This window comes from Tursiops truncatus, chromosome 3 (assembly GCF_011762595.2).
Source record: "Tursiops truncatus isolate mTurTru1 chromosome 3, mTurTru1.mat.Y, whole genome shotgun sequence".
Classification (NCBI taxonomy): Eukaryota; Metazoa; Chordata; class Mammalia; order Artiodactyla; family Delphinidae; genus Tursiops; species Tursiops truncatus.
The window spans coordinates 116,767,162-116,785,434 of NC_047036.1; the positions used below are offsets into that span (position 1 = coordinate 116,767,162).

Consider the following 18,273-nt stretch of genomic DNA (forward strand, 5'->3'; position numbering starts at 1 on the left):
AGATGGAATGTGGAGCGTGAGAGGGGAGTCAAAGGTGATTTGTTTCCTCCAGGAGCAACGCCTGCTTGCACAGACAGCATAGGCCCTGACGCCAGGGTCTGCCCACTGAATGGGCAGATGTCTTTCCCGGTTACAGCCAGCCCAACTTCCCATGTGAAAGATCTATTCTCTACTGTCTCAGAGATGGTATGATATAAGTACTAAGACAAATGATTAGAATCAAATTACCAGTTGCAGCTCTCTCACCTACCAACTGTGTATCCTCGGGCAAGTTACCTAACCTATCCAAGCCTCAGTTTCCAATTCTGGAAAAATGGGACAATAGTACCTCCTACATAGGGTTATTGGGGATACTGAGATAGTATATATAAATAGGCCTGGGCTATTTATGGGCTTAGAAAATACCTACGTTAAACTAGCTCCCAGTTAAAACAATCAGACAGAAGGCTATGGAGTAAGGGTTATCTTTATTTGAATTGCAAAGTATAAATATAAACCAGGTTTGGAAATTCAGGTTTGTAACAGTTCAGTAATGGCACCAGAAACTTCCAGAAGGGACCACGACAGCATACCTTTGTAGTTTTGGTGAGGTGGGTGGGTTTACACAAAAGCCCTCCTCACCTCCAACCTTCTCTGTAGCAATTGGTAGGTTATCAATTACTAAGAACAGTCAGCTCCAATGTTTCCTGTTCCTCCTCAGCCTTTTTCTTTGCTAATCCCTTTTCTAGATTATCCTCTGCTGCATTGACCCCTGCATGGAGTAGCACCAGAAGAATGGCAGGATAAGAGAAATGTCTTGACACAAGGGACAGTGAGCTCCCACTCTGTGGACCTGCACCCATGGAGGGTGAGGGGCCAGGAAAGCTTCAGGCATGGAAGCCCAACTTCTTCTGAGACTGGGCAGGGAGAGGACACAGGGGAATACCGATATCTGTTACATCTTGACATCAGCACCTTGGGCTTTCAAAACACAAACGGTAGACACAATCGCCTAGGTAAGACTGCCGTCCAACTCATAGAGTGGATCTGACAAAGTTAATTCCTACAGCCTGACCATACAGAACTCCCCCTGTGGCACTCAGATCATGGAAGATCTTCCGAAATGTGGACAGACAATAGATTACTACAGATGGATCACAGAGCCATCTCACATTTGCAGCAGAGGAGACTAATGCTGAGCCAGATGGTGGGGGATGCAGGGTGGAGGGCCAGGAAATCGCCAAAGTAACAGTCTAGGCACTTGAAATATTATTGTTAGATTGTTAAAAACTAAATAAATTAACATACATAGAATAAAATAAATATATAATTTAAGAGGCATTTTACAAACAAACAAACAAACAAAAATAGTTGTTATTTTTCCATCTGGGTAGAAGTCCCAAAATTCAGAGTTCTCAGGTTTATGGTATTTCACAGTTAACTCATCAAATCCAGCACTGAAGGGTCCAAATGGCAGATCCCTTGGTGGCTTGTTGAGTACATGGCTTCTCAATCTTTGTTACTTTCTTCCAGTCCCCGAATCTTTCTTTCTTCCTCTCCTTCCTTTTTTTTTCAGGCAAAGATCCTGGAGCATATGGAATTTAACTGGCATTTTAATCCAGAAGATAAGTGTTTAAACAAACTTATGGGGGTAAGTAGGGCTTGGTGGAGGAGAATCAGAAGGGCACGAAGGTCCCTCACTTTTGCTTTCTTCTGACCCAGATCCCACTGGACATATTCTGTTTGGCACTTGAAGGCTCTGGTATTTTGGCAAAGCAGTTATGGGAGGCCCAATTTAGATGGCAACTGGGGATGAAGGAATCTTCATGGCTAGTTGTGAAGTCCTTCCCCTCTGCAGAGTCTGTCATCAACTTGTATCTTCTCAGAGGTAGCAGTCCCCAGCTGATTCCTAAAGCACAAGAAGAAGGCATTTAAAGCTGGATCCAGCTTAAGAGGTCTTAAGAGTCTCCTGAGTCCAGATTTAAGAAGTGGAAAGAGGGCTTCCCTGGTGGCGCAGTGGTTGAGAGTCCGCCTGCCAATGCAGGGGACACGGGTTCGTGCCCCGGTCCGGGAGGATCCCGCATGCCATGGAGCGGCTGGGCCCGTGAGCCATGGCCGCTGAGGCTGCGCGTCTGGAGCCTGTGCTCTGCAACGGGAGGGGCCGCAACGGTGAGAGGCCCGCGTACCGAAAAAAAAAAAAAAAAAAAAAAAAAAAAGAAGTGGAAAGATCTCTGGGAAGGGGTGGGAAGGAGAAGAGACAAGGATGAGAGAAGCTATCTTCTCAGGCATTGGTCTTGGGTATCTCTCTAGCAACTTCCACCCTAAGTGCAGATGCAGCACTGAGAACCTTTTTGAAAACAATTCTGCAGTGGGACCCTGACTCCATAGCAGCCCAACCCCTAGCTCCTAGGTCAAGAGAAGAATTCAGCATGCCTAGAAACAGATCCAGGAAAGGTGGTGATGGTACCATTGGGCAAAGGATGGACCATTACCTTGAGCACAGGTTTCTCTCAGTGGGACGTAGTCATGCCCAATTTCACTTTCTCTTCATTTTCCACGTCATAACCTCCTCTCCTGTGGTACCTGAGGAAAGTAAGTTTTGTGAGCAAGCTCTGCCTGCTAGAGGGTGCAGGCCCCAGAGCTGGTCCTTCCAAAAGATTCTGGCCCAGTGATTCTCTCCATACTTGGAAAAGCCCAGAGGATACGGCAGCTCAACAGACCTCTGGCCAAAGGTCCAACTGCCCCAAAGGATGCCTGTCTCTAATGGCAGGCTACAATTTGCTAAGAACTTTCACCTCATTTATACAATCCTCACAACATCTTTATGAGGTAGTGGAACAGAGATTACAATCACTGAAAGATTACAACCCTTAGAAAGACAGGTAACTTGATCCAGGTCTCACAACGCATGAGTTGCATGCTTGTAAATGGGCACAGAGTGCTTAGTAGGTCTCCTCAGTCTAGAATATAAGCTGGATTGAAAGCATGGCCTGGGGACCAGATGCCCCAGATTTGGAAGGATATACCAATAGCACCACCCATGCCCTGACTACCAAACCACACCCTAATGCCATCAGAGAACAGAGTCAGGAAAAAGAATTGTGTGAAGATGTGGCTCCATGGGTGGGTTGCTGAGCCTGCTGTGAGAAGCAGGACCTCCTACGGCCTGGCAATTTTTTTCCTGGGCTCTAGACACTGGACCTATGTCATACCAGAGAAGCCAGGTTCTTGGAGAGCCTGTACCCAGGAGTGTTAGTCAGACTCCTAGCCCAGGATTTGGGGGGTTAGAGGGCTCATGTGACCATCAGGTAGAAGACCCTGGAGGAGGAGAAATAGAAGTGATTTGCAAAAACAGCCTGTAACACTCACCAAAACATGAGAAGCCCCACGATGACCAGCAGACAGACGGATGACAGCACCACGACCACCACAACCAGGATGGTCGTGTGATCATAGGTATATAAACGATTTTTCACTGGGAGGCTCAGCCCATGGCACCTCTCTCCATGGTAACCCAGGTGGCAGCTGGTCCAAAACAGAACAAAGCAGAGATGAAGTTAGTGGTTTGGCTTCACTCTTGGCAACGGGCCACCTACATAAGCCAGAGCCTACTCCTCACAGCTTCAGCCTGTCAGTCCCTAACGGTGATTCCTGTCCTTCCTCTAGCCTTCTCTAGAAGCCCCTCTACAGGCTCTGTGGCCTTCCTCCTTCACTCCACGCCCTCCCCTTCTTCATTCCCTTTGGTCCTCTGGCACAAAATTCCTACTCCAGGCAGGGAAAAAGCAAAGGAGGACTTCAGGTCTTGGCTAGATTGTTCCACGTGTGGATGATTAATGACATGTGTGTTAAAATGTTCAGAGGACTTGGGCACAAGAGCTGGTGGGTTGGACTGAGGGGATTCAGTATCACTCCCTCTTGTGAGGCCCCTCAACACTCTGACCCAGAAATAAACCCAGCCTTCCCCACCAATGCTTCCAGCGTCCAGTCTCTCTGCCACTGCCCAGCCTATTAATAGGCCCTGCTCCTTTGCCAGAAGTCATTTTTCTCAAGTTTCCTTCATTTAACTCCCAGCTCCCCCTGGGTGCAAGGCCCAACTTGAAAGCTGAATTTTGGCCTTTGGCCTCTGAACGCTGGGCTATCAGGCCTACTTCATCCCAGGACAAAGCAAACAAACCAAGAAAACATCTTCTTGCCTAGCTGTCCTGCCAGTACATTTTAGAATGTCACAAAAAAAACCTTGGCTTTTCTCACTCAAGAAATAAATCAGATGGCAACTGCCTCTTCTAACACAAAACTTTTCCTGGAAGCCCTTGGGAAGACTGACAAGTGCCTACAGTTGAACAAGCACATTCACGTCCCTTTCTTTTTTTGCGGGGGAGCTGCGCGGCTTGGCTTGTGGGATCTTAGTTCCCCGACCAGGGATTGAACCCAGGCCCTAAGCAGTGAAAGCGCGGTCCTAACCACTGGACTGCCAGGGAATTCCCTCACATCCCTTTCCTTATCTGAGCATCCCAGAGATCCTTTGATGTAGGTAGGAGCCCATGTTACAGAAAGGCAGAGCTATTTTCCCCACAGTCACATAGCAGGGCAGAGACATAGACACAGATTGTCTGATGGTGAGCTCAGTGTGCTGCCCACACACATCCATAAATGCCCAGTCAGGGATGCCGTGGCACTGTCTGCCTGGGGACTTTAGGCCACTAACTGCTGAAGGAAGCACCGAGAACCCGGTGGCCCTCTATTCTGAACTGCACATCCTCTGGGGAAAAGCTTAGGCACCTCGTTCCTCAGAGCAAGGAATCCCTTCTTCCTGCCGAGAGGTACCAGGAAAGTTCCAAGGAGCAGACCTATCAGACCCAGGGGCCGGGCTGCCCCTGCCTTCCTTCCCAGCACCTCTTCCTTTCCCAGCTCCTTCTGGGTGTTTCGGGGAACCACCTCACTGCAGGATAAACGTAGGTCAGGCCCACAGCAGAGCACACAGCTCCTTGCCCAGCCTCTCCATGCATCTGTCCCACCGGCCCAGGTGGACAAAACAATGACCCCTATCCTGCCAGGACATAGAGGATGCTCTTAGGAGCACCCCTGGAAAATCACTTGTTCAAAGCACTTTACAGTTTATAAGACACTGTCCTTATCGACTAGCTTAACTGAGACTCATAACACCCTGGTAGGCAGGTATAACCTCTTTTACATATTGAAAGACTACGATTAGGGTCAGAGAGAGTAAATGATTTGCTAAATGTTTCACAACTAGGGAGCAGAAGGGCCAAATTCCAAATTCATAATTATTTCCATTCTGAACAGTGTAGGTTACCCCAAGGAAACACATATCTGATGGGCTTGATGGGTTTCTGGAGCAGAAACAGAGAGCGGTCTGACTCTGCTCTCTCAGTTATTATTACTGTTATCTTGAATGATAAATAACAATTAATAGCACACATTACAGGCTTACTATGAGCCAAGTACTCTGTGCTAATTGCTTTACAAGGATCATTTCATGTAATCTTAAAAACATCTCTATGGGCTTCCCTGGTGGCGCAGTGGTTGAGAGTCCGCCTGCCGATGCAGGGGACACGGGTTCGTGCCCTGGTCTGGGAAGATCCCACATGCCGCAGAGCGGCTGGGCCCGTGGGCCGTGGCCGCTGAGCCTGCGCGTCCGGAGCCTGTGTTCCGCAACAGGGAAGGCCACAACAGTGAGAGGCCCGCGTACCGCAAAAAAACAAAAAAAACCAAACATCTCTAAGAAGTAGGAGTTACTATCCCCATTTTAAAGATGAAGAGACTGAGGCCAAACTTCTGTTAGATAACCTGCCCAAGATTACACAGGTAGTGAGTGGTAGAGCCAGGATTTGACTCAGCAGTCTGGCTGACTTCAGAGACTGTGCTTTCCTGCGGGGAGGGAAGGTGAAGTTGAGTCTGTTTTTCACTTCCAGCCCATCATTCAAACCCCACAGGTACTTACTCAGATGATAGAAATAAAGCTTGGCCTCAGAGTCCCGCAATTCAGTTACATAATCCCTCCACCCCCACCCTGAGTCAAAAGGATAATAATGTAAACATCCTAATATTACCCACGTCCCCCTCCCTTTGCAGACAACCCCTGGCTCCCCCAGGGAAGGAGCATTCCAAGCATCCCAGGGTGAGGGCAAGATCGTGTGTCTTGCCCAGAGCCAGTGACCCATCAAACTGAGATGTGTTGCTCCTACCCACGTCTGTGGCCCATCTCAGAACTTGTATTACAACAGAAGCAAGGACCCTCTAGAGTACAGAGACATCTTCCAATTTGGATTTCTCCACCCCTACCCCAGGAGGTAGAGGGGGCACCATTTGGCGCAGGGGACTCAGAATACATGAGTTCCAGACTGGTCCTGCTGCTATTACTAGCCAAGTGATCTGGAGCAAGTTACGGTCACGTTTCCAAGCTTCAGTTTTCTCATGTAAAAGGCAGGAATAATAAATGCCTACCTCACTAGAGCTTTGCGAAGCTCAAATGAGATAATACAAATAAAAGCACTTAATAAAAGGCCAAGTCCCACATGTGTGGGAGTTACTATATAATCAGATTCCGGAGGATACTGCCCATATCCTGAGGAAGGGAGCACCAAAGTCAGACGGAGCCAAAGAGAAGGGGGCTCGCCATTCCTTCTTGGCGTCTGGGCAGTGAGGTCAAGTAGAGCCTTCAGGCCTGTCTCTCTTCCAGCTCTGAGTCCTCGTCAGGCTAACTGTCCCCAGGCTTCCTCCAGCCACAGGAAACTTTGCAGCCAGTTTCTGGGTCAGCAGCTCATCAGGAGCCCCAGGAAACTGCTCTTTGAGGGCAACTTTTGGCTGGTGACACAGAAGGGTTTTCCTGTGGGTGATGGCTGCAGAGGGCTGGTTTAGGAAGCCGGCCAGCCTCAAGCTCACCACGGCAGCCTGACACACCCGGCTGGTGGTTGCTGGGTCTGGAGGCAAGAAGGAGCCACAGAGTGTCCCAGATGTAGGTGCCCAGATGTCACATTCTCCCAATCCAGGAGCTCTGTGTCTTCTTGCTGCCTGCTGCCCTGAGTACCAAGGGCTGGAGGCAGGAGGCTGCCAAGCCAGACACAGAATTCAGCCCCTTGAAAATCTGCCTAGGAAGCAGACACAGAGTCTTCACATCAGATTCCATGCTCTTCAATTAGAAAAAGCCTTAGGAGACCTCTAGTATAATAGCTGCCCTCTGTAAAATCGTGCTCCAACTCTGTAAGAACAGACAGGGAAGAAGGACGCAATCCAACACCCAGTGCAGCCTGGGGGCATGAAAAGCATGTTGGACGGGAAGTCAAGCACCTGAGTGCCTGTCCTGTTTCCACACACTTTATTTAGCTGTTGATCTCAGACAAATCACTTCCTACTTCTGGGCTCCAGTTTCCTCATCTTTCAAGTACAGACAGCAAGCCCTGCCTACCCAGCAGAGGGCTTTTGAGAATACAGGGCTGTATTTTCCCGTCCCCTAGAATAGCTGACACCAAGTAGGTGCTCAACAGAGACCTGTTGGGCTCAACTCATATTAAATGTAAACTGTAAAGCTCCATGGCAAAGGAAGGAAGGCACTGTCACAGTTACCATCACCATCCCTAGGGCCACCTTGACCCTGGACACCATTATCTAGGTTCTCTGGGTTTAGGTGGTCAGTCAAGCTCAGCTCTCCAGGAGAGAAGCCTTAAAAGGGTTCTCAGCTGAGCAGTGGAAGTCCCTCCACCAACGCCCTGGACCAGTTCGGCCCAGACAGATTTCTGGCCTTGATCCATCTTGACTACACTCAGAGTCACTGCCTCCACCCTGTGCTAATGAGGCCAGTTTACAAATTTAGGACAAACATTCCCTGCCCTGTCTCAAGACTTCTGGAATAATAATTGGGGGACTGTCTAGGTCACTCTTTTTTTTTTAACATCTTTATTGGAGTGTAATTGCTTTACAATATTGTGTTAGTTTCTGCTGTATAACAAAGGGAATCAGCTATATGTACACATATATCCCCATACTTCCTCCCTCTTGCGTCTCCCTCCCACTGTCTAGGTCACTCTTAAGCAACCCTCTCCAATACCAAGCTCTTGACAAGGATATGAAAGGAGAGGACACACAAGTGACTGTAGACGTGGAGGGGGGTGACGGGTCTGTCTGACAATTGCCAAATACAGGGCAACTCTGCTGTATGAGATCAGATGGGACAAGGAAGCTTTAAAAAAAAAAAACAAAGGATCTGTACCAATCACAGCAGAAGAGATGCGAGGCAGCCAGCCTTCTCGACAGGCTGGGAAGTGGTGTGCACACAGCAATCTCCTGACTCTGTCCGGAGCCTCCCAGGTCACAGAGGTTGCCACTCCACAGAAACTCAGGCCCAGCAGAAGAGAGTGCATGTTTACAGCCTGATGTGGGTGTTGGTCTCAGGCACAGTGGCGACATTATGCCTGCCACAGAGCATGGCAGTGTCGTCATCCCTGAGGGGTTGCCAAGGCAGCCATTTGCTGGGCTTGGCCTAGCAGAGTGGCTGGGGAACCCATGGCCTCTCCACCCACACCCCTGCCCAGGGAAGGGGTGGTGCTGCCTGACCGGGGGCTGATGCCTACTGAGTTGGGTTCCATTTTCCGTTAATCTTACACAAAGGAAGTGTTCTCCCACCCCCATAGCCAAAGGTCAATACCCACCATGTCCCCCACCTCCTGGCCCTGGCCAGGGTGAGGAAGAAGGGAGGAGGGGCTTCTCCCTGCTCCCACAATGATTGCTTTCTCTACAGTCCTGCCATGTCTTAGAATCAACCCACATTTGCTCATTCATATGCACATATGTCTGAGTACACATACCTGCATAGCACATATCCAAATGCACCTCATACCTACCTGCAGGACTTGGGAAAGAAGGCCACGGGAGCTCCACTCCACCCAGGAGCCCCACTCTGCCATGTTTCCTACTGGCTTCTCCCATCTGGAGTAGGGCATGAGGCAGAAATGAAGAACCTGCCTTCAGGTGTCAGCTCTCCTAGCGTGTGCTCATTTCTGAGCAAGCAGGAAATGCCCCCAAAGATGAAAGAGCATCACAAACCCACGCCACAGGAAATTGCATCCTATGCTGGGGGGAGCCCCTTCCGCTGACTAAAAATATTTCCCCTCCTCCCAACTTCCTCCCAGAGGTTGAGAAGAAACTGGGTGGATTTATGAATTCAAGGAACAGTGACAACCAGGAACAGCCACCAGGCTGACAAAGAGTGAGCTGTTAACAGTCAGCCCCGGGGAAGGGACACTTACATGCAGGATGGAGCCCGGAGCTCCTTCACATATTTGCATTCTCCATGGATGCAGAAGTCCTTGTATTTCCGAAGACATGGGTCTCTCTTCTTCCCTAACCCCTTGCCTTTCTTCTTTCTTTTCCCACGCTCCTCCTTGCTCGGTGTGGCCAGAGCTTGTGGCTTGGAAGAGAAAGCAGCTGCGGTAGAAAAGTACCCTGTTACGTCTTTGACTTCCTCAGGGGAAAACATCAGAACAGCACAGTGTCTGGAAGGATGTTTTGATCCTACCTGAAGTCAGAGGCCTGAGAAGGCCTCTCGGCTCAGTGCCTCCCAAGAGCTGAAGGAAGACTGGGCAGACCTCCCAAAAGTGGTGGAGGAAGTAGAGGCTGGGGGGGTCCCAAGGAAGACATTTCATAAACTCAGTTTAAGAACCTCATTCTATGGACTTGAGGACACGGGGAGGGGGAAGGGTAAGCTGGGACGAAGTGAGAGAGTGGCATGGACATATATACACTACCAAACGTAAAATAGATAGCTAGTGGGAAGCAGCCGCATAGCACAGGGAGATCAGCTCAGTGCTTTGTGACCACCTAGAGGGGTGGGATAGGGAGGGTGGGAGGGAGACGCAAGAGGGAGGGGACAAGGGGATGTATGTCTATGTGTAGCTGATTCACTTTGTTATACAGCAGAAACTAACACACCATTGTAAAGCAATTATACTCCAATAAAGATGTTAAAAAAAAAAGACTACTGGGTCCAAGTGACACTTAAAAAAAAGGACCTCATTCTAAGAATGCTAGCTTCTGTTGAGTAGCTTCTGTTGAGTAACTGCAGCTGATTGGGCAGTTCTACTAACCTCACCCCCACCCCACTGTCCATCCTCATCTCCTACTCCCCCACGCCCACTTGGTTCTATTTTGGCCTTAAATCAGCCTCATTTCCTGATGCTACACTCAGTGACCCATTTGCAGGAAGACAGCGTCAGAGATAAAAATTGCTTCTGGAGAAGGTACTTGGAGAGTATTTTAGAGGGAAGAGGCTCCTAAAATAAGAACAGTGCCCATGTCCAGGTGGTCCCCTCTGGGGTACCCATTAGCAGCAGCGGACCATGATGAGCCCAGAGCAGAACCAGGCTCAGGGACAGCAAGCAGGCCACCCCTGATCAGAGATTTGCTGTTTTAACTTTTTAAATTTTTTTAATTTTAAAAATATTTTTATTGATCTATAGTTGATTTACAATAGTGTGCTAATTTCAAAGAGCCTTGCTTTTTTGACATCAAGCAAAATATTTACCCTGCTCTGTGTGCTATTTGCAGCTCACCACTTCTCTCAAAGGTCCATTTACATATATCCCCAGATGTCCTGTTTATAGCTCCCTAGAATGGGGAGTACAGTGCACAAGCAGCAGAAAGATGGAAAGTAAAGAACTATCAGAAGGAACTAGAACAATGATAACTCTCCCCATTCTTTCCACACTTAAAAAGGGAAAAACAACCTCACACAGACATCCAGCTGGGACTGATCATGGGCGATGCCCATCAGCCCAGGGGTCTGACACAAGTCTCCCCTCCCCTGTCCCAGCAGAAAAAAGGTGCCTGCTGTCTATGGCTATAGCCACATGTCTGGTAGAAGGATGAGCGTCATACATTAGACTGGAGTCCTAGGATCCTCAAGGTGGAACTGACTTCAAAAAATATGGCTTTCCATTTTCTGTTGAAAAACTTGAGGTCCTGAAAGGCAGTGACTTGCCCAAGGTCCTACAGGTTTGGGATCTGAAATGTGGTCTCTGGACTCCATATCCAGTGCTCTTTCCCAACACACCAAGCTGCCTCACACAACCCAGTCCCCTCTTCCAGACAAGCCTAGAGCACATGGGATGCTGAGCCAGGAATGAGACAATGAATGGGCTCTGAAGTTAGCAGACCCATGCTCGAATTTCAGCCATGTGATCTTGGGCAAGTCACTTAATCTCTCCGAACCCTGTAGCTCTTGGTAAAAAGTGAAGAACAGGTGTTCCTATCTCAGAGGGTTGCAGCAAGGATTAATTAACCCACAATAACATGTTAAGTGCCTAGAATACAGGAGGCACTTAATAAATGGTAACAGTTATTTATTTTAGGTGATAGGATCCTTAGACCTGAAAAATAGTCTTTGCCCAGCAAACCCAAGTAAAAAGAAGAGGCAGATGCCAGTAGTAGTCCCATAGACTCTTGCTTCCTCTGGTGCAGACCCTGGCCCTTTCAGAACTCAGAAGGTGAGGCAGATGCTCAGAGGAAACCAATGACCATGGCTGTGGTGAAATTGAGGCAGGAGGGCCCAGCCGATCAGAAAAAGGAGGGAGAGGGACTTCCCTGGTGGCGCAGTGGTTAAGAATCCGCCTGCCAATGCAGGGGACACAGGTTCGAGCCCTGGTCCGGGAAGATCCCACATGCCGTGGAGCAACTAAGCCCATGCGCCACAACTACTGAGCCTGCACTCTAGAGCCCACGAGCCACAACTACTGAGCCCGTGTGCCCCAACTACTGAAGCCCACACGCCTAAAGCCCGTGCTCTGCAACAAGAGAAGCCACCGCAATGAGAAGCCTGCGCACCACAATGAAGAGTAGCTCCCGCTCTCTGCAACTAGAGAAAGCCTGCACGCAGCAACGAAGACCCAGCACAGCCAAAAATAAATAAATAAATAAATAAATAAATAAATTTTTTTTTAAAAAAAGAAAAGGGAGGGAGAGAGTGACAGAGTGACAGCCAGGCTCCTGCCGGGGAGAAGGAGCAGTGAGTCAGGTCTGCAGAGCTAGGAGGAGCAGCTGTGTGGGTGGAGGGTGAGTCACAGCCCAGCTCTGCCCTGCCTATGAGGAGAGGGCCAGGAGAATACAGGTTGTTCAGGCCAGGAGTGACCCCCAGAGGGCCACTGTGAGAGGATGGAAGGTGGGAACCCAGCCTCAGCTTTGGGGCAGACCCCTGATGTATACTAAATAGAGATAGCACCTAAGGGAAACTCTGGGTAAGGAAGAAGGGTGGCAGAGGAGCAGACAGAGCCAGAACAGGTGGGTATCTTTCCAACCAAATATAGTCACTCCGGGGCTCCAGGGCTCAGTCCCTGCTCCACCCTTAAGAATTTCTGCAGGTGACTGGGGGCAAGGAAGCAGGCAATACTGGAGGCTCTGGACTCTGCTCTGTGCTTGTATTTACTTAGCCACAGCACCTCTGCTGGTTGAAGGATCCCATTTGGCCCTTCCTCCCTTGGAGTCTCTCTCAGGGACTCAAGGTGGTCAGGAAGTATCCAGGCTTGTGTAGGATTTGTAGACACCCAGCATATCAATACAGCTCTCTAGGGACCCAGTGCTCACCATTCACAGCCTCCCGAGGAGGTGCTGGCCTAACCTGAGGGGGGACCAAGTGCTCCTCGTTCCCCTGTTTCCCCAACCTGGAGACAGGTGGATGGAGGAGACTAACACTGCACACCTTGTATGTGCCCAGCATCTCCACATCTGTTACCTTATTTTATACATAATAGTCAGTTGATGTGGGAATTAGGGGTTGTGCACATTTTTTCATAGAAACTCTAAGGAAAGCATCTCAACCATTCCTTGTTCCTATCACCCAGCTTACCTCAGAGCAACGTACCAACCCCACACACCTTGCCTGTTTCAATTTGCCTCAGAGTATCCAGAAAGGCAGCAACGTGGCATGTGAGACTACGTTGGGCAAGAAAGACAACAGGATCTACATTCTAGGACCCCCCAGTGAGTTTGTCAGGCCAAGCGGCTTTTCCTTGAGGTCCTCCATGAAAACCCCCAAACCATAGGTGTGCCCAATCGGCATAAATGCCAGATCCACTTATTCTTCAACTGTCCACCGGGGTCCGAGGATGGGCATCCCTCACACCCACCTCTGAAAAGGTCCAGGTCTGTCTCTTCCAAGTCCAGGACTTCCCGGCCTCGGCCACCTCCCGGGGGCAGCAGCTGGTCCGTAGATTGAGTAGGGGAGTCCAGATTGCTGGTTCCAGCCGCCAGCCCTCTTCGAAGCCGCTCCAGGCTGTCGCCGGTCACCAACGCCGAAAGCACTGCGGGTGAGGGACGAGGCCGCTTCAGACCCGCCGCCCAGACCCCCGTCGCCACGTACCGCTGCCGGCGCCCGCCTGCCAGGGAGCACGGGCCCCACCAAGTGGCCCGCGCCGGGGGCGCTGCAGCGATCTTCCTTCGTGTCCCCTGCAGAGCGTCCCCATCCCCCCCGACCCCCGGCAGCCCTCTTACCTGCAGCCAAAAGGAGCTTCAGCACCACCGACGGCAGCAGCTTCATGGTCCCGGACTCGGCGGAGGCGGCGAGGCAGCAATCACTTTGGAGGCGGCGGCCACCGGGCGCTGGCACGGGAGCCGGGTGGGAGGAGCACAGGAGATCCTGCCGGGCACGTTCTGCTGCCGGCCTCTGCGTGCAAGCCTGGATGGGATCTCAGCGGAGCTCGCGGCCGCCGGGCGTCTCTGTATTCACTCTGTCTGTCCGTCCGCCCGAGCCCTTGAGCCTCAGTAAGTATAGCCAGGTGCCTTCCGCGCGCAGCTCCCGCGGTAGACTGAGCGCTCCCGAGCTTGCGGCCGGGAATAAGGCTCCAGGAGGCGCCGAGACTCCGCCCCGCCCCCTGCCGCCCCGCCCCCCCTCCTCCCGCGCTGGGACTCCCGCCCGGCTCCAGGCGCCTGCCGCCCAGCCCCGGACCCCGTGGGCGCGGCTGGGAAAAGGGGCGGGAGAAGGGGGCGGTGCTCACATATTTTGGGACTAGGCCAGAGCAGCCGCGGCCTGACTGTGGGTAGGGCTGCTGACCGGCAGGTGGCGGGGACCAGCTCCTACCTTTCCCCAGATGCTTGTCACGCTGCAGACTTGGGACTGCTGAGCTGCGCTTCGCCCTTGGACACCCCTCATTCCTTCCTCTCTTCCAGGCCTGGTCCCTCCGGTCATCCGTGCTCTAAACCAGAGACCTCCACCCATGTCATCTTCTGAGCTTCAGAAATCCTCTTCTTTGCCTACCGATAAATCAAGTAGTAAATAATAATTAATTCATTTATCATTTAAAATTAGACACATGAATGTCAGGAGGTCTTGTGAGCCCAAGGTTACCAGAGTTGCAGTTGCAGGCACCTGGTATCAACCCAGCAAAAGCAAAGGAAGTTAGTGGTATTCTTCCAGCCCCTGGAGTGGCTTCTCCCCATCTTTGTCCCAGAGGACATTGTCTCCATTAGGATTTTTGAACTATTGAGTATAATTCCCAGGCTTCTGGGATTGGAGAGACACAGGCTGTGAAACAAGCCTCCTACTTTTCCTTGCCTTTGAACACCACCTTCTTCTCCAACATAAAAGCTGAGCCCCCTCCCACAGGACCCAGCTGGCTAACCTAGGTTGCCACGTTCAACAGGTGCCAGGAGATTGATGTGTTTTTCTTCCAACTTACGAATTTTTACAGGGGTCTTCTGGAGTCAATGTCCTGACCCAAAGAAATTACTCTCTCGGTAGGCATTTCAGCTCCCAGGGACACGCTGGGACGGGAGTTGTAAGACACAGGGCTGAGTTGGCATTTCAGAGCCCTCAAATTGTGCCAGGTAGAGCTGCTTGCCTGATTCAGCCCATGTGTAGGGATAAAAACAGGCCTGCTATTTATACGTAGTCTATCCCACTCTCCCTCCCCATCCCCACTTCTGCAGGGGTAAATGGGGCTCTTCCCTCTTAATTTGTCCCTAGCAACTCTCCCCAGGTTTAGGTTTCCATAATGCCCTGGAATCACTACAGATCTAAGCTGGAATCCTAACTTTGCTTCTTACTGTGTGACCTTGGACGAGATATTTAATCTCACTGAGTCTCAGTTTCCACATCTCTCAAATGGGAATAACAATAATAATAATGCCTACTTTGTAGAGAGCTTCGTGAAGATTGAACGAGGGAACACATATAGAGCAATTAGTATAGGGCCAGACATATTGTCATAAATGTGACCTATTATTATCATTATTATTACTAATCATTCTATACTGACTGTTCCACTTCCTTAGCAACCTCTTTTCTCTCCCTTCCCCACAGGTCTGAGGCTCCATGTGTGGTTGGGCTGGTTTTTAGGAGGAAGCTCACCTGTCACCTATTTGGCCAAGTGCCATTGTGGGATTGTTCCTTTTGGTGGTCAGTATTGGTCCTAGGACCTCAGTAGATTGTCACCACCCAGGACACACCTTTATTCTCCCTCAGCAGCTGCTTGACAGCCTGCTTCCCCAAAACGAAGCCACCTTGGGGTCAGGGCTCTCCCCAGGGGAGGGTGGAGGGAAACACTTCCTGACACACAGCCAAGTCACCCCCTTCCCCTCACCACTGCCAGTTTCACACCCTGCTCTCCTGTCCCAGCCTGCCTCTCCCTTCACACACTGTGACCTTCTGCCTTCTCACCCTCACATCAGTCTTAGCCCATTCATGGGGCAACTCCAAGCTTTCATCACACCTGTGAGCCTCACCCCAGCTCAGTTTGTGTGTCAGCCAGGTTTTATGGGAAGGACCTGCAAAAAGTATACAAAGGGCCTGGAATGGTTTGGGGACAGTCACTTCTCTCAGAACTTTGGGTGTCCTCTAATCAGAAAAAGGAATCACGATTCATTCTGGGACAAAGTCATTAACTCATTTATTCCACAAATAATCACAGAACACTTATCAGGCACTAGGGACACAGCAATAAACAAGACAGCCAAGGATATGCTTTCATGGAGCTTGCACTCTACCGTAGGGGGAGACAGGCAACACATGAAGTAAATTAAAAAGTAAACTAGATCCTATGATGACAATCGCTAAGATGAAAGTTAAAATTCAATGATATACTATAGGATGTTGTGTCCCAGTGCTTGGGACAACACGTTAGGCTTGGTGACTGATTAGCGAAGGTCTCTCTGAGCCTGTGACCTGTAAGCTGATGCTTGAATAAGCAGAAGGAACCAGACTTGTGATGATCCATTGCCAAAGTATTCTAAGCCGTGCAAATAGGGCAAAAATTTTGAGATGGGAACAAGTTTGGAGCACTCAGGGAACAGCAAGGAGGCCAGAAAGGAGGGAGGGTTATGAGATAACATTGAAGCAAAGGCTAGTGACAGATAACAGAGAATGTTACAGGCCCAAGGTAGATGCTGGATTTTATTCCCTATCACTGTGAGCATCAAAGGAGGGACGTCAGTAAGAAAGCATCGTTATGCAGGATTCTTTCACCTCTTCCCCTTTCTCTACCCAGGCCTCTCTAACCCACCTGCTCTCTGGCAGTCAAGTGCCAGGGACACACTCCTGAGGAAGCAGACAGGCCACTCTTCTTTCCCTGACTGTCTGTGGACCGTGGGCAACTGAGGCTTAGAAACCTACTGGCCCTGGGCCACTAGTGAGTCACAAGGGGGCAAATCCACAGCAGAAACCTTGGCATCCTGCTTCCCAGCTCTGTGCTGGGTTCCCAGGCCTCTGGAAAGACAGGCTCCTTGGGACACTGTCACTGACTCAGCTAGGCCATACAGACCTTCATTTAGGGAGAGCACTTGCAAGCCAGTGGGAAGGAGATGCTGGCGGTGACAAGAAATGGGAGAAGGGGACTTGGAGAGGGGACGCACCTGAGTCCCTTCCCCACTGTGGCTGAGATGTCTATGCTAATAGATTGGTTCTTCCACACCTGGCTATGCATCAGAATTACCTGGGAACTTATTTAAGATAAAGAGGTCCTCCTAATTCAAAACTTCCTGGGGTGGGTCCCAGGCATTTACACTTTTGGCAGGCAATTCTGACATCAGCCAGTTTATGAAGCACTGGTCTGCATAATTAGGATAACGAGTTAAGCATCTGAACGAAATCTGAACCTCTGAGGCAGAGGCAGAAGAACTATAATAATGACACTTCCCATGTGCTCATGATCTTGCATGATCCTCACAACTGCCCTAAGACTAGATACTCCTCCCTATTTTAAAAGGGTGAGGCTAAAAACAGGTGAGTAACAGCCCAAGGCCACCCAGTTAGTAAGAATCTCAGCCTCAATTAGAATTCCTCTCTGTTTCCTCCGCCTGTGCTCTTAAGCTCAACACTGTTCTGAACAAATGCATGAGACGATGGCCGCCCTCTCTCTGCCTCTACCGACAATAACATCCTCAGCTTTACTGAGGCTCAGTGCTCCATCTCTCTTGGGGGGAGGTGCTAAGAGTCTCTGCCTCACAGACTGGAGGGGGGCCTAGGTAAGGGCAACAGGGCAGCTAGTGTAATGGGTACACTCCCGGGAGCCAGACTGCCACGGGTTCAAATTTAGATTCTGCTATTTTTCTATCTTTCTAACTTTGGACATGTTAGTCAATTTCTCTGATCTACAGTTTGCTTATCTGTAAAATGGGGATAATAATAGCAGAATATGATGCCTGGCCCATAGTAGGTGCTTACTTGGTGACAGCTGCAGTTAGGACCAAATGCTTCCTTCTGTCTTCCTTTCCCCCTTCCTTCCTTTCTTCCTTCATTTCTCCCTCCCATTCTTTGTTCCTTCCTTCCTTTCTTCCTCCCTCCTTTCCTTCCAGTGGGAATTTAGTAAGGTGCTGCTTTCACCTGGGCCAGTCATCCTCAGTTGAAGTGGTCCCTCTCTGCTGCGAGATGGCCATTCTTACCAATGAGTTGGTGGATCTGCAAGGCCACTCAAAGTTTTAGAAACCTCTACCCAAAAAGCAGCCCTCATCGCTCAGAGAGAAGCATGTGACCCCTGGGGGATGGGATTCAGCTGCCTTCTCCTTCCATTCTGACCAGAAAAGTGAGTCCCAAGTAGACCCAGAACTCGGCTGGCTGGGGATAACGGAGGGGCTCCTCCACTGAGGGTACTTCTATCACCAGGTGGCCATGAGCCCAGTTACCCAAACTTGGAAGCTCACGGTAAGGGGTCATTTCTCCTAGCCCAGGCTGATTTCTCTCATCCGTGTCTCTATCCCCATGAGAGCCAGTTGATCAGGCAATTTGGGGGGGGTGCAGCGGGATTTGAACTCAGGCCTGATCTTTGGAGTCCCCATGCACCTCCTATGCTGACTGGG

The 18,273-nt window shown here is 50.2% G+C and overlaps 1 protein-coding gene across 2 annotated transcripts; it reads right to left on the reverse strand.

The window, feature by feature from the left end:
• Positions 1 to 448: 448 nt before the first annotated feature.
• Positions 449 to 13,853, reverse strand: HBEGF (heparin binding EGF like growth factor). Of its 2 annotated transcripts, XM_033853257.2 has the most exons (6): positions 13,477 to 13,833; positions 13,113 to 13,286; positions 9,243 to 9,420; positions 3,349 to 3,504; positions 2,472 to 2,562; positions 449 to 1,888 (listed from the first exon to the last, which is right to left on the reverse strand). In XM_033853257.2, the coding sequence occupies exons 1-5, from the start codon at positions 13,520 to 13,522 to the stop codon at positions 2,490 to 2,492; spliced, it is 627 nt and encodes a 208-aa protein (XP_033709148.1). In that variant the 5' UTR covers positions 13,523 to 13,833; the 3' UTR covers positions 449 to 1,888; positions 2,472 to 2,489. The 2 variants fall into 2 exon arrangements, with proteins under 2 accessions (XP_033709148.1, XP_073658698.1); XM_073802597.1 differs by lacking the exons at positions 449 to 1,888; positions 2,472 to 2,562 and adding an exon at positions 8,838 to 8,922 and having other exon boundaries at positions 3,375 to 3,504; positions 13,477 to 13,853.
• Positions 13,854 to 18,273: the final 4,420 nt, after the last annotated feature.